General features: G+C 46.9%; 7 protein-coding genes across 7 annotated transcripts; 4 read left to right on the forward strand and 3 right to left on the reverse strand.

The window, feature by feature from the left end:
* Positions 1-1,430: 1,430 nt before the first annotated feature.
* On the forward strand, positions 1,431-3,311 carry TRV_03885 (serine protease, putative; the record flags this gene model as incomplete). Its single annotated transcript, XM_003021945.1, has 3 exons — positions 1,431-1,619; positions 1,651-2,942; positions 3,020-3,311. 3 exons carry the CDS (start codon positions 1,431-1,433, stop codon positions 3,309-3,311), a joined length of 1,773 nt encoding a protein of 590 aa, XP_003021991.1.
* A 284-nt stretch (positions 3,312-3,595) lies between these two features.
* TRV_03886 (uncharacterized protein) lies at positions 3,596-8,982 on the reverse strand (the record flags this gene model as incomplete). The annotated part of the gene is made up of 3 exons (XM_003021946.1): positions 3,596-3,695; positions 3,824-8,785; positions 8,855-8,982. 3 exons carry the CDS (start codon positions 8,980-8,982, stop codon positions 3,596-3,598), a joined length of 5,190 nt encoding a protein of 1,729 aa, XP_003021992.1.
* A 901-nt stretch (positions 8,983-9,883) lies between these two features.
* TRV_03887 (hypercellular protein HypA) lies at positions 9,884-14,256 on the forward strand (the record flags this gene model as incomplete). The annotated part of the gene is made up of 2 exons (XM_003021947.1): positions 9,884-10,889; positions 10,979-14,256. 2 exons carry the CDS (start codon positions 9,884-9,886, stop codon positions 14,254-14,256), a joined length of 4,284 nt encoding a protein of 1,427 aa, XP_003021993.1.
* A 636-nt stretch (positions 14,257-14,892) lies between these two features.
* On the forward strand, positions 14,893-15,837 carry TRV_03888 (uncharacterized protein; the record flags this gene model as incomplete). Its single annotated transcript, XM_003021948.1, has 2 exons — positions 14,893-15,633; positions 15,790-15,837. The coding sequence occupies 2 exons, from the start codon at positions 14,893-14,895 to the stop codon at positions 15,835-15,837; spliced, it is 789 nt and encodes a 262-aa protein (XP_003021994.1).
* Positions 15,838-16,929: 1,092 nt separating this feature from the next.
* TRV_03889 (uncharacterized protein) lies at positions 16,930-17,667 on the reverse strand (the record flags this gene model as incomplete). Its single annotated transcript, XM_003021949.1, has 3 exons — positions 16,930-17,055; positions 17,130-17,279; positions 17,356-17,667. 3 exons carry the CDS (start codon positions 17,665-17,667, stop codon positions 16,930-16,932), a joined length of 588 nt encoding a protein of 195 aa, XP_003021995.1.
* A 1,543-nt stretch (positions 17,668-19,210) lies between these two features.
* TRV_03890 (uncharacterized protein) lies at positions 19,211-19,894 on the reverse strand (the record flags this gene model as incomplete). Its single annotated transcript, XM_003021950.1, has 4 exons — positions 19,211-19,335; positions 19,418-19,494; positions 19,577-19,668; positions 19,745-19,894. The coding sequence occupies 4 exons, from the start codon at positions 19,892-19,894 to the stop codon at positions 19,211-19,213; spliced, it is 444 nt and encodes a 147-aa protein (XP_003021996.1).
* A 371-nt stretch (positions 19,895-20,265) lies between these two features.
* On the forward strand, positions 20,266-22,119 carry TRV_03891 (uncharacterized protein; the record flags this gene model as incomplete). Its single annotated transcript, XM_003021951.1, has 2 exons — positions 20,266-20,478; positions 20,548-22,119. The coding sequence occupies 2 exons, from the start codon at positions 20,266-20,268 to the stop codon at positions 22,117-22,119; spliced, it is 1,785 nt and encodes a 594-aa protein (XP_003021997.1).
* Positions 22,120-26,673: the final 4,554 nt, after the last annotated feature.

Here is a 26,673-nt window from a genome sequence, read left to right on the forward strand (position 1 = left end):
GACGTAGGCGAAGGAACTCCGGAGAAATGAGTTTTGCCCTTGGCCGGCCTCCAAAGCAAGCACAGGCAAAGCAGAACACCGGTGGAGAGACGAAAGAAAGGCCATCGAAAGAAAAAGCCATCGGGCATGAAATAAGAACACGACGAGCTTGACTTGCGTCTTCGCCTCGGCTAGCATGTTTGGCGAGTTCGTTAACTAGTTAAGCGTTTCACGTGCCAGGCACAGATGGAGGTTATTTCGACCTCCGACATCAATAATGCGAGCCAGCAACAACAACAACAGCAGCAACAACAGCAACAACCACTTTGATCGACCTGACCGCGAACCCGACTGTGATCACACCTTCGCTCTCGTTTGCCAGCTGCGTTGGGTTGTGTGCATCTTACGGTTGAGACATTGGGGGGAGCGAAGGGTGGAGAAACACGAGCTTGTATATTGCTTGTTGGTACCAAGCTCTTATTGGCGGCCGGAAACAATGCTTGACCAATCTCGCGAGCTTACGAGAGCAATGCAACTGTGACAGGGAGGGCCTTGGTCCGTATGACTATACTTATCTTCCATCCTGGACCCTCTTTTGCTCCTCTACGGTCCCATGCAAACGCATCGCTCACCTGCGGAGCGCGGCACAGAACCTTTCAGGGCCTTCAAGATGCATGTCACAAACGGAGAAAAGGGCGCTATTTTGTTTCTTTCTCGGGTCGCGGAAGGCTGCAGATAGTTATGTAGCTGCTTTGTGTTGCCTGATGATCTATCTGCCAAAAAAAGGGGGAATGGTGCACGGATTGCCAAACTAGCGGTTTTCAGCCAGGCTGTTCCAATGACCCTCTTTCCCCAAGATTTGCCATGGTGCCGATCATCCCTCCAGCTCTGGGGATTTGCCTGTCCTCCCCTGGCGATGGGATACGCTGATCCCATTGATTGGTTTGGCACTGAGGCACTTCTCAAGGAAAGGATGGCACTGCCTAATCCTTGCCCGAAGGACAGAGTTCCTTTAAAGGGGACAGGAGACCCTCTTTTTGTGCTATTATTTAGTTGACAGTTTTTTTTTGATCCCGTCAAGGGGTGGTCTCTCCGACGTCAACTCCCTTGCTAACTTACTTAACGAGAAAGTAATATTACGCTTCTGCTCGAGTCCGAGGACCCGCAACAAGCCCGGGGAAATAATATCAGTACATGCATTGCAAGGATTCTGACTTCATGCACGTCGTGTTACTTCCTGGACCTTACGAAAGAACAGCATTCTAGAACAGAAGCTCTTCTCCAGCCGAACTCGCCATCTCGTAAGCCAGCGGGCAGCTGCGGGAAATTGCTGCTCAACTGGTGCATATATAACACTCTCCTGTCCCTTCCGCAATTCCCCTCAAAAGAGTGACAGCCACAGCCGGAGAAGTCATCGTCAACAGGACTGCCTTCAATTGCCCTCCCCAACCATGGTTTCCTTCACCCTTCGGGCCATTGGCGCCTGTCTCATCGGCCTGCCAGCCTTGATCACTGCTGCTCCCACCTCTCATGTCTCTAATGGTTTCCATGTGGTCGAACAGCTCAATGGAGTTCCTCAGGGATGGGTTCAGGAAGGCTCCCCAGCTCCATCAACGCAGATGAAATTCAAGCTTGCACTCGTGCAAGGGCAAGACCGCTGAATTCGAGCAGCGGGTTATGGATATCTCTAACCCCAAACATGCTGATTATGGCAAATTCATGAGCCGCGAGGAGCTTGATGCCTTCCTACAGCCTTCTTCCCAAGTGAAGGATTCTGTCTTTAACTGGCTCGCTTCCGAGGGTATCTCTAAGCGTTCTGTCAAGTCCAACACGGACTGGCTCACCTTCACCACCAGCATCGCTACAGCCGAGAAGCTGTTCAATACCCGCTTCTACACATTCAAGAACACCGCCGACGGCAGCCAGATTATCCGCACTCTAAAGTATTCCGTTGCTGCATCCGCTGCTCCATATGTTCAAATGGTCCAGCCAACCACCAAATTCAGTGCCCCTCGCCCTGAGTTGAGCAGCGTCTTCACTTCTGACCTTGAAATGACCTCTTCTGCGAATGTTGACTGCAATGTCACTATCACCCCCGACTGCATTCGAGAACTTTACAAGATGGGTAACACTTTTGCTACGAAGGACCCCCGCAACAGACTTGGAATCTCCGGATACCTTGAGCAATATGCTCGACTTGACGATTTCAGCACCTTCATTGACATGTTCGTTCCCTCTTTGAAGGGAACTACGTTCGATTTCAAGTCCATTGATGGTGCAAAGAATGAACAAAACTCTAGCCTCGACAGTGTTGAAGCCAGTCTCGATGTTGACTATGCCATTGGCTTGTCCGGAGCTCTCTCCACCTACTACGGTACCGCAGGACGAGGAAAGCTCATTCCAGATCTCGACCAGCCCAACATCACTGAAAACAACAACGAGCCTTACATTGAGCAGCTGTTCTATCTTCTTGACCTCCCTGATTCTGAACTCCCAGCCGTTTTGTCCACTTCTTATGGCGAGAATGAGCAAAGTGTTCCCCCGACTTACTCTTCCGTTGTCTGCAGCCTGTTTGGCCGTCTCGGTGCCCGAGGTGTTTCCGTCATCTTCAGCAGTGGTGACACCGGTGTTGGCAGTGCATGCCAGAGCAACGATGGAAAGAACACCACCAAGTTCAACCCAATCTTCCCAGCTGCCTGCCCCTTCGTCACTTCTGTTGGAGGCACCCGCCAGATTAACCCCGAAGTTGCCATTCACTTCTCATCCGGTGGTTTCTCTGAGCGTTTTGCTCGCCCATGGTACCAAGAGCTCGATGTTAGGTATTACCTTGGACATGAACTTGAAAAAGGAAAGTGGGACGGCCTGTACAACCCTCATGGACGTGGTTTCCCTGATGTCGCTGCCCAGTCCTATAAGTTCGCCACCCGTGACCATGGAAAGACTATTGGTGTCTCAGGAACTAGGTGAGTCTTGCCCCGTGCCGAGAACTCAGTTACTTTAGGTACTTTGAATGACCCTTGTGGCTAACCTTAACTTTCAGTGCTTCTGCTCCCCTCTTCGCTGGTGTAGTCTCGATCCTCAACTCCATACGTCTCGCTCACAATAAACCAAGAATGGGATTCTTGAACCCATGGCTCTACACCATCGGTCGAAGCGGGTTTACCGACATCGTTCACGGTGGCTCCGATGGCTGTACCGGAACTGATATGTACAGCCACCTCCCTACCCCCTATGTCCCCGGTGCCAGCTGGAATGCCACCAAGGGATGGGACCCAGTTACCGGATTGGGAACTCCAAACTTCGAGAAACTCTCCAAATTGGTTCTCATTTAAGGTCGGTTGCAATGGGGACAGCTACCACGTATATGCCATATCGCTTGAGACTTAGACATTTGGTATATACGCGAAACATAGACAAACCCATATAGACATCTTCTATGAAACAAGCATATTCTTATGATCAAAGGAATATATATCCCTTCCTATAATCTACCATTAGCTTATTTAATAATAATAGTAATTTACAAGAGGTTAATTAAATTTCCCTGGACGAAGCTGGTACCCTGCCACTGTAACGGTTTGTAACGGTGCGATGATTTGTGGAATACCCGCATTTCTCAGGAAAATCCAACGGCGTAATTGCGGAGAACTTTCTGTTTATCCCAGGATAGAAGGATGGTCCACAACCGTGGCTGATATCTGTCGGTGAGGATCTTGCTATTTATTTTGCCGCAAGTATTTGAATGCATTTATCAAAGTATTGGGTAACGAGACTCTCACTATATTAACAGCCACGAAATTAGCGTTTCAATTCGGTTATAGAAATAGGGGTAGCCAAAACTTACGTATAAAAGCCATGTTCCGCCCCATGATCGGATACAAGGTTGTGTGCAAGTTCGTGGCATAAAATCACGAACCAGTACACTAACCCTTCCCTCCTTTCGCCCCGAGCAACTTTTTCAAGGTGCAAGCGTTCAAAATAGGCGAAATTGCAGAACAAACTGCCACCAGAGTTAAAAGCAATCGTTTTCCCACTGGTATCGTAGAATATGCTGAGAGTTTCTAGGCGAAGCCCAAAGATCTTTGCACAATCTGTAAGTATTTTGCTAAACAACTCAACGTTAGAGTGGTTAGCACGAATGAACGCTTCCGGATCCCTGGGTTCCTTTCCAATAAATATCTTGATACCTCCCAGCAAACAGAAGAACTTGAGATCTTGCGCAGGACGTTCATCACAATATGTTTTCTTCTCTTCGATTTCCTTTTGTTGTCCCTGACTGCGTAGTTCATTTGATGTAAATGGCTGTGAAGCATTGATCGCGGATTGCAATTGCGACTGTAATGCCCCTGGGGAGGTAGTAACAGTTTGGAGAGAATCCTTTTTCTCCTCTTCTCGGGTTGTGAGTCTGTCGGACAGATGCTTTTTCAAGTTACTTTGAGGGAAATCGAAGGGCAGGCCAAATCTCTTTGTTAAATCGGAAAAGAGACCACCTGGAGGTTGGTTTTCATTTGGCCGCGAAATGGGAGGCGGAGATGAATGTCTAGTCAAGCTGTTTGTAGGAGAATCCGGGAAAATACCAGGCATGGCTGCTTCATGCTGTTGCTGAACTGCAAGCCGCTGCGATTCTTGAAGCTCTTCCGTTCTTTTCTTTTCCATCTCTTGCATTTCTCGTGCCTGCTGCATCTCCTTTTCAAGCTGGCTTTGTCGCTGTTGCTCTGCAATTCTTGCTTCAGCTGCTTTCTGACGGAGAATTCTTTCGACATTGTACCCTCTTGCCCGTAATTCCAGGAGATCTGTCTTCAACAACATCTCTAATGTAAGTGTAGAGTGAAGCTTCGGCCTCGATAATATAATGCTTACGAGAGCTTGACTGATCTGATATAGATCAAGCTTGCCCTCTGCAATTGACAAAACAACGCTGCTTAGCTTATGTGTCATTACAGCACTGCGGTCTTCTACGTGGGACATTCCCCAGCCACGGAGAGAGCGTCGCAGCTTAATGCTACGCACTGTCTGAACACTTAGGTTCTTCTCTAACCATCGAGTATCACGGCGTATCGTGTTACTCGGAAGGTCATGCAAGAAGAGCCTAGACCTCTCGTATATGAGCTTTTGTAGTTTCCATGCACTGCGCTGGTCAGAACTAAGTTGGCCACATTGAGCTGTCTCATCAACCAAACTGCTCAAATTGGAAGATCCAAGAGTGGAATACATATCTTCGAGTAATTCTTCCTGTGGGGCTGCGAGCAATTTCTCCTTGAAGAGGCTAAAGCTGGAATAGTCATCAACGATAACTGCGTCCGTGGCACTTGTTAAATGCCACTCCTTAATTGCCTGTTCCTCTTCTTCATCATCACTAGATTCTCCCGTATCTAGAAGTGACTTCTTGGTGTCTGAACTTCGAGGAATCTCCTTGCTTGCGAATAGGAATGGAGCACGTTTCATCTCTGCGAAGAGGGCTTTGTCCTTTCTGATTGTTGGCATGTTCTCTGCAATTCCTCGTAATAGCTTCAGATACTTTTCAGAGCTCTGCAGCTTAGATGATATCCTCGTAGGCTCCTTGACAAGAATAGAAGCCAGTTCAGAATGTGTTGGCTGCCTCTTGGAGCCACATGCAAGGAGAAATATGTTTGCCTCAGTCCCAAAATCTACAAAATCAAAAATATCTCCATATTCGTCAGAATCACCGAGGTAACAGTTGCGAGGAGCAGCGTATTGCATTGTGGCAGTGCTCTTTTCTGTCAGGGGTTTCCGGTCTATAGGGATTATGGGGGCTTGCCCAATGCGTGCGGCAGATGGAGGTGAAATTTCAGCAACACGGCTGGCCATATATTTAAAAAGGGCTCTTGCTTGGGATTTCGATTCCGGGCGTTTTTTAATGAGGATGGTGATACATTCGTTGATCGATGGGTGATGACTCACTCCAAATTTCAAAGCATGAGGGTGCAAATCCCTGCGAAGAATGTCAAACCCAAACAGTGCAGCTCCTTCGGCAGTGAAACAATTTGAAGGGTTACTTAGGCCACCCCCTTCTACTGGTAGGAACGGAGTCATGGATTGACTATAGTCAAAATTGGCATAATTATTGGAGACATGGTTTGTAATGAAATAACCCATGGCTTTGTCTAGAAGCCTTAAATCATTAGAGGCTGCAGCATATGCCATGAGTTTAATCATTTCCGCCGCTGTTGGTATGCTCTTCAACCCAAGAGAGGCCAAAAATTTGCCCTCGGCGCTTGAGGGGAGATATTTTCCGGGCCAGTATAGGAGAGGAAAACCAAGATCTCTGAAAGCGGCGTTTGGCTCAAACAGTTGTGAAACTTGATAACGTTCTTCTGATGGTTTTCCGTCACCTTTTGTCTCTGCAGAACATATTTTAGCCTTGCGGAGCTTTGTTATATCTTCTGGGGGTATATCCTGGCGAACAGAAGCTAAATATTTAATCAACTCGACATGGCTCCATTTCGCCTGGGATACTGCACCCGTATCTGTCCTATCTTTGGAATTGTTCAAAAGACGTTCAAAGATAATACTAATGTCCACAGTTTTTCGCACACCCAAGTCACCTAGAAATTTCTCTTTGACGCCATTCAGGCCGGTGACAACTGGAAGATCATCAAAGATCCGGACTGAAGGGAAGTAGGCTTCTTGTGGTTTACTCATCCCTGTCTTTGTGGGGATGACCGTATGTTGCCGCAAAGAATCAACTATTTCTCTCTTCGAGCTAGCTGGTATGGAATCCCATTGTTTAGACACAACCGGGAGAACACGGATAGCAAAATCACGCGAGCGGGTTATATCATGTTCAGCTGGTAAAAGGTTGCGATTAGAGGAGTTATGCACCAGCCACTGGACCCAAGTATCGACCTGCAGTTCCTGCCAACCGATCGACAATAGGCCAGACGCTGGTAATGGTTTTGAAAATTTAGGCGGAAGAACAAAAGGGGGTAGTGGCAATTCCGGAGAGATACGGGTCAAATTGGCAAAGCAACTGATATCTCTTAATACTAGGAGTGCGGAGCCTCTATCACCTTCTTCGTTGTTAGCCACTGCAACTGCAAGAAGCGACTTGACTGTGGCATTGTTAATTTCCCCGTGCTTAGACTTCTGAATAATCCATGAAAGAAACTCATGCAGCTGCGGCGAGGTTAAGGCCTTATTCTCTAACTCGGTCTTTATATCAGTTATTGTGACTTCGGTGATTAAGCCGAACTCAATCAATCTTCCAACGAATCCCCTAGCTTCGGAGACCAACTGTTCAGGGAGAACTGGAATTCCATCCATAAAACTAAGGTCCTTTGGCGCAGTCCGGACTTGGTGGCTTGGAAGGATACCACGAGTAGATAGGATCTCCAAGTAGGCATTCTGGCTGCAGGTCCAGAAAGAATCTTCAACCACCTGCCGTACTTGTGAAGTTGGAGTTGACTCCCGAAAGACAAACTGATTTGAAATATGAATGGTCTCCGGAAGAACTGCACTGATATCTTCTTTCTGAAGATAAGACCTTCCGGACTTTTTAAGCCTGAAAAGAAGCTGATCCTTTAGGGATGACATCTCAGCGGACCAAGCAATCCTACAAACAATCCCAACAACTCGCAGAAGCTCAAGGTTCCAAGTACGAACCCAACGAGCATTTAAATCTATGCTCTCTCGCTCCACGGTTGGAATCAACGATGGGGCTGATACATGCGCGTTCAAGCCTGTGGTCTGGTGAGTCGGGAAACCGATATAAATTCTTCCAGAACGGGATGGGGTAACACTGCTGAAGATGTCCTGCGTGTCAGGGCTCGCCGAAATGGGGGAAGCAGTATATGAAGTGGTAAGTATCGCAAGTCTCGTTGTTTTTGGAGGCGGCTTTTTTGTTGCCCGCTCTAACTCGTGGCTAAAAGATTGTGAAACTGATGTCTTGATGTGGCCAGTAGTGATTTGGAGGAAGACGGAGGAATTCTTGTAAGCAAGAAGGTTCTCTTCGGCGCCATTCCGGCCAGACTTCTCAGATTTTGAATATTTATCATCAGTCGTGGATGAGCCAGTAAGTCGGGAAAAGAAGCTTCTTAGAGACGCTGTAGTATCATGTACACGGTTGCCTTCGTACCTAGATGAATTAGTCGGAGATTTCCAACCTACCGCCTTCATACAAGCAGCATCCAGCTGAGCAACCTCTCGGGTTATATCAGCTACCCTCATTATTCCATCCTGAGTTTTGGTTGATATGTCTCTGGGTATCATAACCTGAACGCCTGGGGCAAGCTTCTTTGAGAGTTTCAACAGGTTCCAATCATCCAGCCAAAGTTCTATAGCCTCTAGTCCAACAAAGGTAAGACTACTGGCAAGAAACTGGCAGAGAGGCATGAGTCCCGGGATTGGCGAGGTTGTATTTCTATAATCAAGCACAAAGACCGTGTCAGGGCTGGAGTCTCTCTCGTCTAGTTTTAAACGGCGTGTGAAAAGTGCGTTTTCTTTCCAGTAAAACGCAATCGCCTCCTTACCAGAGGAGACAAATGGTTCTTCACAATCAGAAAATACACTGTAAAAGCCAACACCAAAAGCCCCTATTTTGGTTTCATCTGGGTTCCCTTCTGCTATCCGCTTCAACCGAGCCCAGTCATTGGCACTGAACGGAGTGCCGTTATTTCGCAGCGTGAGCCGTTTTATGGTATGATGTGATATAACATGTTTTATTAGTGAGCTGTCGTCTGTAGCAGTAGGTGCAGGGACTGTCATGGACGGCGTAGTTTCGAATTTGATTACCACTCTGGTGGCCGAGGCATCTGAGGCGTTTTGTATGAGTTCTCGCAACACGGTCCTAATAAGCAAGAGTGTCAGAGCTGAATAGGGTATCCCCGATGACAATCAGAAAGAGAAAAATAATCACCATTCTCCAGAATATCGTGCTAGCACTTTGTCAATTAGAGCTCGAGTGTTGACTGTAACAGCCTCTTCATCAAGGCCAGATCCAATGGCTCTGGCCTTCAACGAGGTGAAATCAATATTGTTTGCCATAGTACGTCATTAGCATAACATATCTCAGGTCTTCAGACCTAAGGAATATATGTTCAAGGCCTCACGATCACCGGCTCATTCCCCTCGTTGCGTGAAGGGTACACCTCTGCTGAACGACTAGGCTCCAGTCAGATATGACGTAGAGGATCGTACCTCGCGGCCTTTCCGGGCCAAACAAAGCAGTGGACGAGAAAGTAGCTATGATATCAGACAGATGGAGCTTGTCGAATACCTCCTTTGTATCCCCCACCGGTGGTTAGCTGATAAACGGGCGTTCGTGGTGTTTTTGTTTCATGAACGTGTGAAAGTGGCCACAACGGCGGAGTGTCGACAACTCCAGCTCATGTGACGGACGCAAAGGTTGGTGATGTCAACACCAACCGCCCAAAAAACTGCAACTGCTAACTACGCTAACTACGGTGAAGTCACTCCAGACTCGCGATCGATGAAAACGCCTGAGCTGTTAACGCATTTGCAGAGTCCAGCGACGGTAGACCTCTGCCCACCGCTTAGTTAATGACCTGAATTTGCCCCTGCGATGCTTAAACACCGCTTCGCGCGCAATCCAGGCCAGCTGTGAATCGATTCTACGACCAGCCTCCGATCCCAATGTTACAATGACAATTGATCCCCTTTCCCCTATTGCGCCGGCGCACCTACGGGTCCTGTTACTTCCTACTGGTAGAATCAGGCGATCGAGGTTCTTAGGCTTCGCCGAGCGACTTCGAGCGCACAATGTGGTTCGTCTGGGAGATGTGAGCCCGGATGGGAGTTCAAGCAAGAGTATGGAGAAGCCGTTAGACTGCTAAACCGAAGGGAAAAGCTTCATATTAATGGTTTACCCTATAGCTAACATTTCCTGATTCTAGATTCGTTCTCCCCGCTTGCGTACCCATCTGGAATGATTATCTACGACCTATCTATATCCGTACCCCCTATCTCCCACCTGGAAGTGTTTCCATTTGAGCTTTTCAGGGAGCCGCTTGTCATTCTAGCAATTGCCGATGGCACAGAGATCGCAAGAAAAAAAGATCGAGATGGGAATGATCCACTCAAGGAGAAGTCCGGTGGAACTGGACACAAGAAGCATCCTAGCCCGGAGGGCCTGGACCAGCTTATTAAAGAGCTAGATGGGATAAACACGGACTACCCTAAATCTGTACTCCAACAGCTCTTAGTTTTTGACTATGATGGGTTAGAAAACATAGCTTCTGGCCCTGAGCAGGTAATTTGGATACCCAGCCCGGAGGCATCACGTCCCACAACCATGAAGACGGTAATGTGTGATATATCTGCCCGAGTTCTAGGAGGGCTACAAAAGCTCTCAGAATCAATACCGCAATGGCAAAGTATTGAATCTCCAAAGGTATCATCTTGGGGTCCACGACGGGCTTTAGATGCTAAGTCACCCGACAAGCTCTCCCACAGAATGACGATGCCAGCACATCTGCCATCACGGCCAACCGAGCAACCCTTGGAAGGCACCGAATCGCCCCCAATTGTCAACCATGAATCACCTACCACATTCGATGAAATCACTCGTTCAATCCAAATATCGAACAAAACGACTTCAGCACTTAGCTCTAGTTCCAAACCCGGGTCTAAGGAACATAGTCGAGATCGATCTTCAGTAGTGGGAGTTTCCAGTCTTGCATCCAACGAGAGAGCAAAATCTCGTTTCCAGGGCCGTCTTCATGTTCTTACTGGCCTACTCCATCTCCAAGGAGGCTTATGGCCTGAGGCCCTTAAAGACCTTATAGAAGGCGCTTCCATTGCTAGGTCTGGGAGTGATTATATATGGCATGCCAAGGCCTTAGAAGCGATATTGATCTGTCTTCTTCTGTTTGGGTGGGTGGGTGCAAGTTTTCAGGTATGCAACCTCCCTTTGATTGCTCCCACTTTAGAATGTATGTCTGACGGACACGGTACTTACTTTTGAAGATTCCTCATATATGTTTTCCTAATGGCGACAGGGCAATCGCAAAATCTACCCCAGCTCAAGGAAACATCGAGTCTCATGGAAAGTCAGAACCTGAAGCTAGATCTTTGGCTCTCCATAACCTCGCGAGTATTATTCCTGACATTTCCAACTATATATTAAGCCTCTACAATCGAGCTATTAATATAACGGATGAACCGCTTCCCCAGCTAGTGTTCTCGGAAACAGTCATAAGACTTGCAAAGCTTCTGACAACCATGCAAGTACGCGATGGTTCTCTTGATACCGACGGTCTACAGCATGTAGTCTTGAATAAACCCCTAGAGCGCATATCACTGCCCGACCAACAAAGAAAACCTAACACTTTTCGCAAAACAGAAATAACGTCTTTCCTATTCCGTGCACTCCCATCTTCACTATCTTCGGATGTCCCTGTGACAGATGCGGTTCAGATATTCATTGGCGTGGCTGCTGTCTTATCGCCTCTAGGGATGGAGCGAAAACAGGCATTCGTTCTGAAGGAGCTTTTCTCAATACTCATTCCTGGGCTTGTACAAGCTAGGAAGATTGGTGCGGCAGAAATTGGAATTCATCCAGCTGCAGGACTATCAGCCCTTAGCAATGCCTCTTTCGACATCAACGCTTTGGATATTGGTCCTGCAAATATGGAATCAGGTTTAAGATCGGTTCTGTCTCTTATTGGAGGGGTCTATGGCGCTAAGCTTACCAATGGACGGGTAAACAGCGAATGGCAGAACGATGGGCATGACTTTGACTATGACTTAATTGAAGCAATCATTGAGCGTACATTTCAGAACTCAGCCCTCGATACATATGGCGACTTGGCTCTGAAGATTGAAATACTTAAATCCTGTATAAACTTCTGTGAAGCATTACCTGACTTTTCGGGCGTTTTGAAGTTTACTGTTGCCCTACTACAAGCCGCCAAGGGCACATATATGCTCACCACAGATCTTCAGAAGGGCAGGCCACGTCTGAGTCCCGATGAGCAAACTCGTTTATACAATACGGTTAAACGCACAGTCAGCGTTGCACACAAGCTTGGGGTATCGGATTTGGAAGCTGAATATTGGGATGATTTCTTGGTTCGCGATGTTCTAATACAACCTTCGAGTGCAGAACGTCCTGTTCGACGAACGAAGCAAGACTTTGGGGTTACCTTTAGTGCTGAAAAGGGCGCTGAAACAGAACCATTTATCTACAATGCATTCTCTAAGCCCCTTACACCAACCGCTGAGGCACCGTTGATTGCTGGCGAGCCTGCAACCGCAAGGGTCATTCTACAAAACCCATTCGACTTTGAACTCGAGATTGAACACATACAGCTTGAAGGTGAAGGCATTGCCTTTGATGCCAGTGCCTCAAATCTCCTCCTTGCGCCATTTTGTCTCCAGGAAATCGGGGTTACTCTATTGGCTGCAGAGGAAGGTGTGCTCAAAATCACTGGATGCACTGTTAAGGTGAAGTTCTGCCGAGAAAGGCGATTCCCTATCTTCAAAAAGATATGGAAATCCGTGCCGGAAACAAAGCTCAAACGCAGAGGTTTGGCTGCTAAGGACCCTTCCTTATCACGGCCTACCTCATGGAGTTCGAACACATCCCAAGGAGCAATACCTTCGAGAAAACCTCCAGAAGCAACGACTTTGTCTGCGAATATCATCAAAGCGCAGCCCATGGTTGAAGTGCAAAGCTCCTCGCTTTTACAATCTGCATTAATGATGCTAGAAGGGGAAACTAGCTTGTTCGAGATTACATTACATAACGCATCCGATTGCCCTGCTGATCTCCTTCTCTTTACTTTTCAAGATTCTACAACAGCTCATCTACAAGCGGCATTAAACAACAAAGACAACCTGCCTACAGAAATCTACGAGTTGGAATATCAGATGTTGAAACGGCCGCCTCTACGTTTACGGACCTCCGGTGCAGGGCAAGAAATACCAACCCTTGACCCTGGTGAGTCAAAGACGTTTACAATTGAAGTATTAGGCAAGCCAGGCCTTAGAACAGCCACTATTCAAGTTGATTATGCATGTATTGGTGCATCACCTTCGGAACTCCCAGACACTTTTTATACCAGGCAAATCAGTATACCATTAACTGTCACCGTCAATGCCAGCTTGAATATTTCCCGGTGCGAGATCCTGCCTTTCAATGGTCATCTTGGATGGATCGGTGATGCATCCTCTGATAAAAAATCAAAAAAGCAACCAACAACATATGCCGCCTTACCTGACTCTTCGACTGTTTCTACCGGTGGCCGAAATGATCCACAGATATCACCGGTTATATCTGAACTAGGATCAAAATACACGGGATCTGACTACTGCTTATTGGTTATAGATTTACGAAATTCGTGGCCTAACCCAATATCTGCTCATCTGAAGGTCACCGACTCGACTACTGGGGAAAAAATCGATAGTTCCGAGGCCGGAACTTCGACTCTTCATTTACAGGAAGTTTCTGACGTACTCCAACCCGGGCACCTCTCTCGCTTCGCTCTGGCTATTCCACGGATATACCTGGATGATCCCCACCAGAAAATTCCTGCATTGAATGCTGCAAATAGACGGCAGTTTGTAGTTAGCGCTAATAAGCTAAGTTATGAGGCGGAAACCGCCAAGAGAGAAGCATTCTGGCTTCGTGAAAAAATGTTCGAGAGCCTCCATGGGCTATGGAAGGATGAGGTTACGGGCCGTGAGGGAGTTATTGACTTCCGTGCGATTGTGTTAACCAATCGTATGATCAGTGCACTTCGAGTGGACGACATAGAGCCAAGCTTTAATCTTCTGCCGCTGCAGAAAACAATCGACCAGGCATCCTGCAGTGACCAATACCCAACTATTCTACAAACAGGCCAGTCAAGATTCTCCGTTTCAACCGACACATTCTTCAACCTTCAAACTACACTTTTCAACCGCTCTTCAAAGCCCATTCATCCCATCATCCGGATACAGCCCACTTTGCGCAACCAACCATATACAGTTGCGCTTGAGCTATCAAGACGCCTATCCTGTACCGGGATGCTTCAACGAGCACTTCCGATTCTAGGCCCCAGGGAACAAAAACAAATAAACCTTGGCATTACTATTCACTGTGCTGGAGAGTACGAAATTAGAGCTACAGTAGAGGAAGTCAAGGCTGCAAACACGATAATCGAACCGACAGAAGAGAAAGCCGCCCCATCATTCGATAAATATGCGTATCATCATGATAGCTACCAGCAATCCTTCGATACCAATGCACCACGACAGCGTCGCAAATGGCATTCTAGACTACCTTGTATAATAATAGCACGAGAGAGCCTTGTGTGACATGCTACCTTGTTAGATGTCGCCCTGTTTCTTTCCTATCCCTCAGGAGTGTGCGCTTCCCTTCTATACTGCACTCTTCGATGCTCTTGTTCTTGTTCTTCTCCTTGTTCTTCTACTCCTTCTTCTTCTGCTTTTCACGATATACAGGACGTTAATGAAGATCCCCGTAGCTAACGATTATGACAACCTTTGTTATCCCTCTTCCCTAGCTCACGTAGCACAGGCATTCCAACTCTGTAGATAGAGCAATTAAGGTTCGCATAAAATTTACCTCTATTTATAGTTTTTCCATAAAACCGAGCATAAAATTTATGTGCGAGCCTCGGCTGAAGAAAAAGATGGAAAGCTTTGATAAGATAAGCTCGGAGATTCCCAGTCTTATATCTTGCAAGGCCCTAGAACAACTTTTTCCCTCTCCCGGCGCGGCTCATAGAGGTTTGATTGCAGTGATACAAGCCAGTCTCGCCTATTGCCCATCCATTGACCCTTTTCGTTTTAGCGTGGCTCACTGCAGGATCTTGACAAACGCTTTTATATACCCCTCCCAACTGTCTGGATAGCAAACAGACAGCTCGAGAACAACACCTGCCTGTGCCATATCCAAAAGCCAAGATATCTCTTCTACGCAATACACCGATGGGAATTCTCTCCTGGTTTCTCCCTAATGGGAGGGTATCGTTCCATCATGCTGGGAAATCTGTCATCTTAAAGCGGAAACCACAGAAGAAAGGCTCTGGAGTGGACGAGTCGAAATGCATCTCCCTTGCTGACCTCTGCAAATCTGCTACACCCGCTGATTGCCAGCTAAACCCTTTCTTGTTCAATGGGCATCTGCAGACGGCGTGGACCCTTATGAGAACAGATGATATTCCTGTTTACTACAAGCGATGGCGCTTTGAAGGAGACAGTCCCGACTATCGCGGGAGCTTTGAAGTGGATTTTGTTGTTCCGCCTTACGACGTCAATAAGACAAGCAGTTCCCTTACTTCTGCGCAGTCAGATAATGGCACGTTTGAATCTTCTACTCCACCAGACTCAACACACCCATCTCCCCGCACAAGCTTCTTTACAAAGGAAGAATTCTCAGCCCTCCCGTCTGATGATAAGAAGCCCATGCTTGTTGTCTTACATGGCTTGTCCGGTGGATCGCACGAACCATACCTACGAAATATAGTCGATCCGCTCCACAAGCAAGGCTGGGAAGTATGTGTTGTTAACTTCCGAGGATGTGCAAATTCAAAGGTTACAAGTTCGATATTATACAATGCGCGCGCAACTTGGGATGTCCGACAGACCGTACGCTGGTTACGAAAGAACTTTCCTTCCCGTCCTTTATTCGGAATTGGATTCTCACTGGGCGCAAATATCCTGACAAACGTAAGCCATGTCATTATTCAATTTTCTGTTATATATGACGGCCCATACAGGTTACTGATACACATATATACACAATTAGTATGTTGGAGAGGAAGGCGAGGATTGCCAGTTAAAGGCGGCAGTCGTCTGCTCAAATCCCTGGAATCTTGAAGTTAGCTCACTGGCATTGCAAAGGACATGGGTGGGATTGCAGATATATTCTAAAACTATGGGGGCGAGTATGAGGCGGCTCTTTGAACAGTACGCAAATACCCCGGGTATAACGAGTGGTTATATTTCTAATTATCAGTGTATAAAGACATGTCGACAAGTTACGGGAGCACCCTCGAGTCAACGTTGAACGAGTCCGGAAAACCACCTATCTTCACGAGTTTGATAGGTAAGTCTGTCCGTTTAGTGGTTGAACCCAATAGCTTTTGCTAACCTGTCTCTCAGAGAGTTACAAGCACCTGTTTGGGGTTATCCCACTGAAACTGCTTATTATCGCGATGCTTCCTCCATTGACTCACTGTTCGCAGTAAAGATCCCCCTTTTTGCCATCCAGGCGGAAGATGACGCTGTATGAAATCGAACTCTGCCCACTATAATAGGATGTCGAGGTGCTAACATCGTGGCCTAGATTTCCTCAAAGGAAGCACTACCATACCTTGAGATGACCAAGACCCCGTACGCAGTAATGTGTACTACTTCCTGGGGAGGTCACCTAAGCTGGTTTGAGTACGGAGGAGGAAGATGGTTCACCAAACCCGTAAGTTTCTAACAATTTCATTCAATTATATGTCATCCGCTCGAACATCGCCCACCAAGTCTTCCACCCGTGCATAATGCCCATGGAGATTCAACTTCTAACCTATGGACTATAGGTTGTCAATTTTCTCAATAAAATGGCGTCTGAAATCGACCTTGATGCTCCACTGACAGTAGTGGAGGAGGAGATGGAGAGCAAGAGTAACTTGAACCCTGCGGCATCTCCTAAAAGAGTTGATGGTCCCCATCCGGACTTCACGCCCATGAGGCGGAAGTTGCATATGCCCATCCCGGACGGCGGAGAATAGCCGCATCCTTTACCCTACGGTATTAACCAAACTATTGTCCATCCCACTGCAAAGTTCGGAGATCCAGGTGACAGTACTCCGTTATAGGTATTGAGTTTCTCTCAGTTTGGCAACGGCCCTCTTTTGTCTCTGAAGTTAAAGATAACCGCACCTTATATAGAAGGTTGGGGATAATTCTCCGCCTCTGGGTATATTTGTATTGTAGCGGGAATGCCCCTTTTCATAATTTTTAGAGCCTCATTTAGGCAAAAGCAACTTTTTTAGATTTTCCCTCTTTCTTAGATTTCGCGTTATTCTGTTCTTCATGCTTGTTGTTCTTAGGTTCTTTCGATCGGCGCGACTTTCGAAGTGAATCTTTCGTCTCCTCCTGTTAAACTGTTAGATGTGGAACATATAGATTACATGCCAACAACATATGCGGCCGGGCAGCAAGTTACTTACCAATTTTGCATTCTTCTTTTCCTTCCTGGCTTCCGCCTCGGCCTTCCTTGCCTCGCGTATTTCCTCCATTTGCCGAGCCTTTATCATCCTGGATTCTATCTGTCCTTCTTTTTCTGCATTCACGATGGCGAGAATGGTCATCATGCTCTCCTGAGATCATAGTTAATATAAGTACGTTCCTCGGGTCAGCGTAAAGACCGCTATAAGATTAACATGGGAGATATACCTGATCGTCGACAAATACCTTTCCCTTCTTTTTGCCTCGCGGTTTTTGCACACCAACAGGTGTGATTTTGTTCAACGTGGGCAAATTCAATTCTTTTTCAGTATACACTCTTCTCTTCTTCTTTTTCAGCATTTCTGGCGCTGAGCGTGACTTCGCTTTGACCTCTGTTGGTTTGGGCTTTGCGCCGGATTTTGTGCTGGACTTCGATTTAGATACTCGATTTGTGGATGACTTTCCGGCCGAAGTAGACTTCGATTTTGAAGATTTGCTCTTTGACCCTTTCGACGGGCCAGCTGGCTTTGTTGGCGCCATGATGATAGCTTGTGTTATGGCGTTGTTATGTCCTGATCGAGAGTGCGCCTGTTCTCCTGGTTTGATATCAGAAAAAAAAAAATGTCAAAAGAATTCACAATTAGAGTTCATTGCACGCCAAGAGCTCGGGTTTAAGCAACGAAAGGAAAGACAACTTCGAGCAGCTTGACAGTGAAACTTAAAATAAAGCAGATGAAAAGATATGTACTTTATATGAATTACTGGACCGATTGAGGTCACCGATGGTGCAATTTATGCTGCATTGCTGCCATAGGGACGCAGTTTACCACAGTATTGCCAGTACTGTAAGTATCTCGCTTAGTCAGCATAGACGCCAAGGTTGTCGGCGATCGTGAATTGAACGAGCCAGAAACAACCGCAACGTCAAGCCGAATTTCGTTTCTCTCTCAAAGCTGTGTTTATAGCAAGATATTTCATAGCTGCAACTCATCATGGTCTTGAATCCAACCTATTTAGCCCAGCGGACGCGATCCTGTAGGTTTCAACCTATTGGCAGTGGCCAATCTCCCGCTTTCGTGGACACTCACTAACCGCTGTCTGGAAACTTGTAGCCGTCAATTGGAAAGATGCGCAGAGAAGAGTACTTAGATCATACCGAGCATGGCTTCGGGCGGTTAGTCTCCCTTTGATTGCGTTATATTTGGCTTCCCTATCCATTCGATGTTGCCTCCGCAGCATGCTTGACAGACAGTGCTGCAAAGGTTCCTCTTCTCAGTGATAATTGATAATTTATACATTGAGGACTGAATAAATGCTAATGGTATCCATTCGTGGCTTGTACAGTCTCCTGAGATCCAAACTATGTACTCTCTTCAACTTCCCGTCTCCGCCATCCGAACCAAGATTAGACAAGAATTTGAGCGACACCGATATGTAAATCAGCTGCCAGTCGTCGATGTTCTTCTATTCCAAAGCCACAGCGAGTTTCAGGTACGAATATGCGCCTACGATTTACCCATAATAGTCCATTGTTTCCTGCTGGCGATTCCCTTCGTATTACATATCCCGATCTATCCATTGGTTCATTCTTCTGTTTAGAATGCTGACCCGGTGTGCGTTATAGGAAACCATGAACTACTGGAAACAGTTGTCCCAATTGATGAAATATTTCAGAGCTGAGGAAGACCCATCAGCCAAACTACCCAAGAACTTCATGTCTGGTTTCATGGAGGTATGTTGCTTGGGCATACTTTCCTTCCGTCTCACTCAAAGTAGCTCACTAGACTAATATTAATATAGGGACGAAATTAAACAATTACACTTCTCAACTTGTACTATTGTGAGGTGGGGCTATGAAGGCGGTGAAATGTATATATCCTAGCACTGTCTTTATATTTCTTATACTTTTTTTACGCAATTTTCTCAACTAGAGTATTGAGACTACCGAAAGACAACAAAAGTCAAAAAAATACTTGAATAAACCCTCTAATGCAGTTCCAAAGTAACCTTGCGCCTAAGCTGGTATTAAATGATACAGCCATGCCATCGTAATGAATCCTTCCCATTTATATAATTTTCCGCATCATTGCTGCATCTTGCTAGCTTCGAAGGCATCCCTTGAAAGGGTGAACTTTTCGGTAACAACATCACATAGATCCATCAAGTCGTTGAGTCCCTTCTCTAGAACCGTGAATACATTGGTCGAATCTAGGAAAAGGTTAGGTACGTAGATACAAGTAACTCAATGTGCCAGGAACTATATCAAAACGTAGGAAGACGCAAAACTCACCATAAGTCTGGATTCTCAAGTTCATCTTAGCTTCTGAAGGATGGGGCATCGTGTATCCGCAAAATTCAACGTCAGGACTATCGGGAATATATTAGCGGGCTGCCTCGACTTGCATTTTGTTGCATCCGAGCGGCAAACAACATAGCAGACAAATCTCACTTTTTCATAATGACGTATCGTAGCGCATTTCCAAGAGTATGATCTTCGTCTTCGAACTGGAACGAGGCAGCTGTCTCAACGGCGCCAGGAAGCTATGTAAAAGCAGTGTCATTAATAAATACTGTATCCCTCGAGAAGTAATACCATAGAAAAGGTTGGAAAACTCACAATGGTTATTCTTTGCCGATCATTAGCCAAGTATTCGTCTTCTTCGTCCTCTTCATCCTCAATATCTTCTTGCTGCTCTACATCAACTTCTTGGTCTTCGAGCGGTTGCGCATCGACCATGGATTCATCCTCTGGGACTTTTCCCGGCATTTTGGGTTCGTGCAGAGTAGTTTCGAGTGCAAGCTATGTAGTTGTATCGATTAATGGGTTCAAATGATTTGTCTTTGGTAGATTGGGTCTTCGGTGAACTCTTAAGTTAGTGATCTTGGTATCTTTTCCTTTCTTCCTTTCCTTCTTTCTTTACTTTTTTTTTTTTTTTTTTTTTTTTTTTTTTGATATCAGCAGTTCATGAAGAGCCGCATCTAACTATCATCACGTGACATAGTTATCAACTCAAAATAGACTGCAGCGACAGCAAACTCACCAGCGCGACCAACTGCTATCAACAGTGTCTTTTATCAGCCTCTACTTGTATGTGGAGGGTATCAACTTGGGGCCGCTGCGGAGTGCAGCCCATTTATATGGCCTGGAGCCGTATTCAACCGTCGAACCATCCATTTCGACCCCAATCGCTTTTTCTACCAGCTTTCAAACCACCCGTTCATGTTAGTCCTCAAAGGAGGTGGACATCATGTTTTCAGGATGAGAAGCCAACCACTATATATGCGCTCTCCACTGCCCCTGGCAGAGCTGCTATAGCCATCATTCGAATTTCGGGACCAGATTGCATTCCAGTGTGTAAATGTTCTGTTAACCAGATATTCCGTCGAACTGAGTAAAATCTAATAATAGCGGAGTTTTAGATATACAATGCTCTCTGCCCGAACAGAAAACTCCCAAAACCTCGTTTTGCCGCTCTTCGTACAATATATGAACCTGGAAAACCAGTATCGGCTGATAATGCTCTAGACTCAGGCGCCCTTGTCTTCCATTTTCCAGCACCCAACACAGTCACAGGAGAGGATGTACTCGAACTGCACGTCCATGGAGGCCCTGCGGTAATCAAGTCTATCCTCAGTGCGATTCCAAAATGTGCAAGCCCTGGAGATGCCCCATCAGCGTCTATTCGTTACGCCGAACCGGGAGAGTTCACCCGCAGAGCGTTCCTTAATGACCGCCTCGACTTGCCGCAGATTGAAGCTCTCGGTAATACACTAGCTGCGGATACAGAACAACAGCGCCGACTTGCCATTCGAGGTACAAATGATGCTTTATCTACGCGGTATGAGCAGTGGAGAAAGCAGCTTTTGTATGCTCGAGGTGAACTGGAAGCTCTAATAGATTTTTCTGAAGACCAACATTTCGACGAATCGGTGGACGATTTTATATCCTCTGTTACCGGTCAAGTTGATAGCCTGCTGCATCAGATAAATTTACACATCAAGAACGCATCAAAGGGTGAGCTTCTCAGGAGTGGTATTAAGGTCGCGCTGCTGGGAGCACCAAACGCTGGAAAAAGCTCATTGCTGAATCAGATCGTTGGACGGGATGCTGCTATTGTAAGCAGCGAAGAAGGTACTACGAGAGATATTGTTGATGTCGGTATAGACCTTGGGGGTTGGCTGTGTAAATTTGGCGATATGGCTGGACTACGATCTAAGCTATCGCAAAGCCAAATTCCCGCCCAGGGTCATGTGTTTTCGACAGTCGGCAAGATTGAGGAAGAAGGGATCCGCCGTGCCAAAGCTCGGGCTCTTGAGTCTGATGTAGTGGTAGTCGTGCTCTCTGTTGAAGGATCGAGAGAACAAGGATTGAGTTTAGAGCCAGAAGTTGTTAGCGCTGTCCACAGCTGCCTCAAGCTTGACAAAAAGGTCCTAGTGGCCATCAACAAAACGGATATGCTCTCCGTGAAGCCGGGATATCATGTCATGCCTAACTATAAAGCTCAGGTGTCTACAATCTTTGGAGGCCTAGACCCAGACCTGATATTTCCGATATCCTGCCAAGAGGCTCAAAATTCCACTGGCCGGGATCCTGGCGGCATCCAATCACTCCTTAAGGGCCTAATACGCACATTCGAGGAGATATCTACGCCCGCAGGCCTACAATCGGATGGAGAACAAATAGGTCAACAATTTGATAAAACTTATTGGGAAGATTCATTAGGGGTAACGCATCGACAAAGCTCTAATCTACAAATATGTGCCCAGCACCTAAACGACTTTCTATCCCAAATCAATGAGGGTTCTATAACGCCTGATAATGCCATCGACAGTATTAAAAACAACACGATAATAAAACAAGTGGAGAAGGACGTCGACATCGTGATGGCCGCGGAACACCTGCGGTTTGCGGCCGAATCCCTTTCAAAGATCACTGGTCGTGGTGAAGGTGGTGATGTCGAGAGCGTGCTCGGAGTTGTGTTTGAAAAGTAAGTGCCCGTCGTTGTCGCCGTCGTTCCGTCTAATGCAAAATAAAAAATAAAAAAAAAAAAAGTTCTCCCTGATACTAATGCAAGTCCCGGATGCAGATTCTGTGTTGGCAAATGAGCTCAAAGACCCAGCCATTCCTCATAGGCGGTTTTGCGCTCCTGCACGCCCGCCGAATTCGTGAAAAGAAAGCCCAAGCCCAAAGTGTAGAAGGAAGAAGAAATGATTCCCCAGGCGGATCAAAGTCGCTAGATTCATGGCCGGCATCAATCAATCCCTTATCTTGCAAGAAGAATAGGAGGATATTGTTTTTGGGAAAAAAATCCTCCTCTCCTCCCCCGTTTTAGGATTCATCGTCACCGTCTCCATCATGGGGGCTATTATAGCCGCCTCTGCCTTGTTGGTTGACTAATTGTCGTCTTGGGCTGTTGTAACCGCCTCGACCCATTGTTGCTTGAGTGGTGAAGCCTGAAGTTGGCGGAATGTTTAACGGTGAAATGGTTGCGCCTTGAGAGTCTAGGCTTGCCGCGTGTTGAAAGATATATAGATGAACTGGGTGTGTCCAGGTACTTTGCTTAGTCGAGATTTGGATATCAGGCGACGATCCAGAGAGATCAGGAAGAGGAAACCAGGATGAAGGAGTCAATTATTTATATCCTTGAGGTCTAGGGCGTAGCTCGATGGATGGTCTGAAAGCAACTGGACGGTTCACTTGAGGCCCGTTTCAAAGGAGAAATGCAGCCACTGGGTTATGAAACGCCGGGAAGCACGCTGAAAAGATATTATTATAAAGATATATATATAATATGTATGATAATAGGAAGAATGTGAATATGCTTGGTGATGCGGGATAGACAATGGAGATAAGAAGATGGAGAAGAAGAAGAAGAAGGGGGGAAAGCAGAAAGAAAGAAGGCGAAAAGAGAGGCGTTTTATATATCTTCAACGTCTTCTCTTTGTATCCCGTTTTATGGTTGATAGACGCAGTCACTCACGGTTCCGCCAGCATCCATCAGCCTCCCTCTGCCTGTCTTGTCTCTCTTCCTCTTATTTTTGCAGTTTCGGAAGCATTATGAATCAGCTTCTCTGCGCTTCTGCTGGTTCTCCCTCGCTTCGGCTGCTTTTCTTTTTTGCAACCTTCTGCATGCTTCGGGGGATTCCCATGCTCGCCAGCTAGCTAGTTAACACTCACTCACTCACTAGTTAACAGCGCACCCGGTGTGAAAGGGCCAAAGGATGAGACGAGAGGGACGCCAGGCAGAAGCCAGCGGCCAGTCGATAACTGGCTGAGGCAGAGAACCGTCAGTGTCAGCAAGGCTTAGACCTGCAAAAAAGCAAAGTCCAAGAGAAACCAGACCCTCTCTTCTCGTCTCTTATTCGTTCTGTTTCTTTTTTGCTCTTTCTCTTCCTCTTCTGATGAGCTGGTAACTGGCGAGTTAACGCTGTTGCGAACGAGTTGAACAAGGGATCCGGCCTTCCTTCGAGCCCCATATTGCAGGGTAATGCCAGCTGCTCGGCGTAACGTGGGCTTCCTTTTTTTTTTTTTCCTATCCTTTTCTTTTCTTTTGTCTTGCGTCTCCTGCGCGTGGGAGACGGGCGGCCCCCCTTCAGGCCTGGAATAGATCGATGGAGGCCGTGGACTGGACCCCTGGCGGGCCATGCAGGCCTCGCAGGGCCTTGCCGGGGGGAGGATGAGCGAGCATCACGTCAACCTCGTACTCGATCCTGGCCATTCAGCAGCCTTAACCAGCCTTGACGGGCACCGACTGACTCACTGCTAGTTAGGTCGGAGGAAAAGACGGCCAGCCAGCTAATCAGCATAACTACTGTGTGCAGGAGGCTTTTTTTCTTACTGCGGCTGTGTCGGAAAGGAGCCGGTTATCGTGGTGGCCGTGGTGGTGATAAGTGGTTAACTATTGCTCATTATGACATCGAGCGTGAGACGGTCCAGACGACATGGCTGAAAATGGGAAGAGTAGCGACCCTCGATGACTGATCAGAGTAACTATCGCAGGAGACATGGCATGACTACTATGCCTGCAGGTTGGGATGTCCGCTGTCCGTTCAGAGGGAGATAAATTTAGATTTCTCATCCCCTGCAAGCGATCCCCCAGCATATCAACGCAGCATAGCACAGCAGCAATAGCAAGAACAGCTAATAAACGTGTTTTTTTAGAGAAGGAAAAGGGGTCCCATCGAATTGCTTGACAGTGTGAAATCAGAAGGCTTGCTGGACATGGAGTACAAGGCGTCATGATGGCCCTCTACGGTGGTTGCACGCAATCTCTATATTTTTGGCCCTCTTACAACGACCGGCCCCCCCTCCAAGATGGCTGTCTGAATGTTAGTTATACAAGAGAAAGGCGCTGGAAAATGGACGACCCAGCACCAGTTACTTGATTCAGCCCTTTCTCCGAATTTTCTGCCCTCTTCTGCAGCCTGAACTGTCACACGGAATCGAGCGCGGACAGATGTCTCGCCGTTTTGGATGGCACAGATATCGCGAATTATGCCGGGTTCCTTTTACGGATGCCCCTGTCCAGGAGCGGGTACTTGCATCCAAGCACTCGATGTATAAGGTAGTTATGTATGTGGATATAACGTTCCGTATAACGTATGTTGGCCTCGATATGACCGCAGGGCCGCTATCAGATCTGCTGACCCGAGATCATGGCCACTAGCTAGGTACGATTGACCACGCATGATGCCTAAAAATAAAATAACTAACTATCTATAGGCGAATGAAAAAAGGGAGAAAAAGTAATGAAAGCAAAGGAAGATTGGGTTCAACCACCGTTACACTGGAAACATCCTGCCGGAAGATCCCTCATTCCTTTTTGTCTCGAAAGGGAGCCAACCGCCCCTTTGTTCCCTGCAACGACAGGCGGGAGCAAGAGGGTAACTAGTTAACTATTCTGCTCCCGTTACGGGGCACATAAGTAAACAAGTATGCTGCACTGTTTACCGTCAACCAGACTTGCAGCACTGCAAGGTGAGAGAAAGGGAGGGTGAGAATGCAAGGAACCAAGCTGTCAGCCGCTGCATACGGGCTGCGCATTGCCTCCTCTTTCTCACCCTCTTTTATCCAAATCTATCCGGAGAAAAAGATATATATATAATATTATACGTTTGCAGTTACATTGCAGATTTGCAGACATTAAGAGCGTCAACGGCGATAAACGATGGTTAATTATTGACATTATCAGAGTCTCCAATATACCGTCTCGGTTAAAAAGTCCGTACAGTTCCTATATTTAGCCACCTGTCCTTGTGCAGACACAGCAGCGGATCAGGTTACAATGAATATAACGAAACGGCAAAGGAAGGAGGCTGATCGTGCAGGAAACCATCTTTGTGCGTTCGTCTGTTGATCCGTGGAAACACATGGTGCCTGGCCGAAGGCACTGGAGTCGGGATAGTTAATCAAGAGATGGAATAATGACATGCAGGGTCTGAACATGACCGTCCATTCAGACATGAACTCGTCAATATTAATAATGCATTTCGAAACACGCGATCATCGGTTAGAGGGCTTGTATATATGCAGGCCTCGAGCCGCAGCAGACAGCTGAAATGGAAGCGGGTATCAACCTGACCGGGTCCGTCTTCTTCCCACCCCTGCTATCCCCCGGCATGCCACGAGGAGGAGCGTGGATCAGAGAGTTTGAGGAGAGGCCACGAGTGTTCCAGTGTGTTTTGGATATTTACCTGGGATTGACTCATCATGGCCAATAACGATTCGCTCCATCGTGAGCCTTGTGTGGCTAGTTGATGGCTGGGGGGGAGCAGCCTGGAGTGTTGACTTAGGGCTGAAGTGGGCGATGGGGCTGGTGCCTGATAACTAATAAGGGTTTGATTCTACGTCCTGTGCAGGCATGAATGTCTGACAGGGAAGTCATTCCTTGCCTTACGCTACAATGTAACCTTGCTCAGCTGTGTTTCCCAAGGCATAATAACCCTGACGAGCAGGCTGCCCGCCTTAGCCATGTTTGGTGGAAGACGGTGACTCAGGTGTCAATCCTGCTGTCCATCTCCGATCTCCGAATGATCACTAACTAGTTATATAACCGGGTAACTAGTTAATTTAACCATGGTGTTAAGTGACGAAATAATCGGCTAGGAAGTGTCCGAGATGCCGCGAGGAAATGGAGCTGGTGAGACCTTCAGCCCTATGTAGTCATATCATTCCTGATGGATGCTAGAGAAAAGGCCCAGATCAATTCTATCATGCCGTGCCAGCCGATTATGAGGAAAACAGGCCATTGGGAAAGGAGAGTACATTGATTTACTCGGGATATGGAATCGTTTTCAACATCTTACTCGTGCTGTTCTGGGCCTCCCTTGACACCTCTTCATTTTACCCGCTCGTCTCTCAATCCTCCCACTAGACACCGTCGGGATCTCCCAAGCCACCGTCTGGGGGAACGGGTTTGGCCAGCCCGGTGGACCAGTCGTTTTTGTGTAGATACATTGCTTGAGATGTCCTGTTAGCAATGGGGTCGCTGTTTTTATGAATGGATACGGGGTTGCATTTACCAAGTGCAAATATTGCAAAGCTAT

This window comes from Trichophyton verrucosum (genome assembly GCF_000151505.1).
Source record: "Trichophyton verrucosum HKI 0517 chromosome Unknown contig00313_1.f1.exp, whole genome shotgun sequence".
Lineage (NCBI taxonomy): Eukaryota > Fungi > Ascomycota > Eurotiomycetes > Onygenales > Arthrodermataceae > Trichophyton > Trichophyton verrucosum.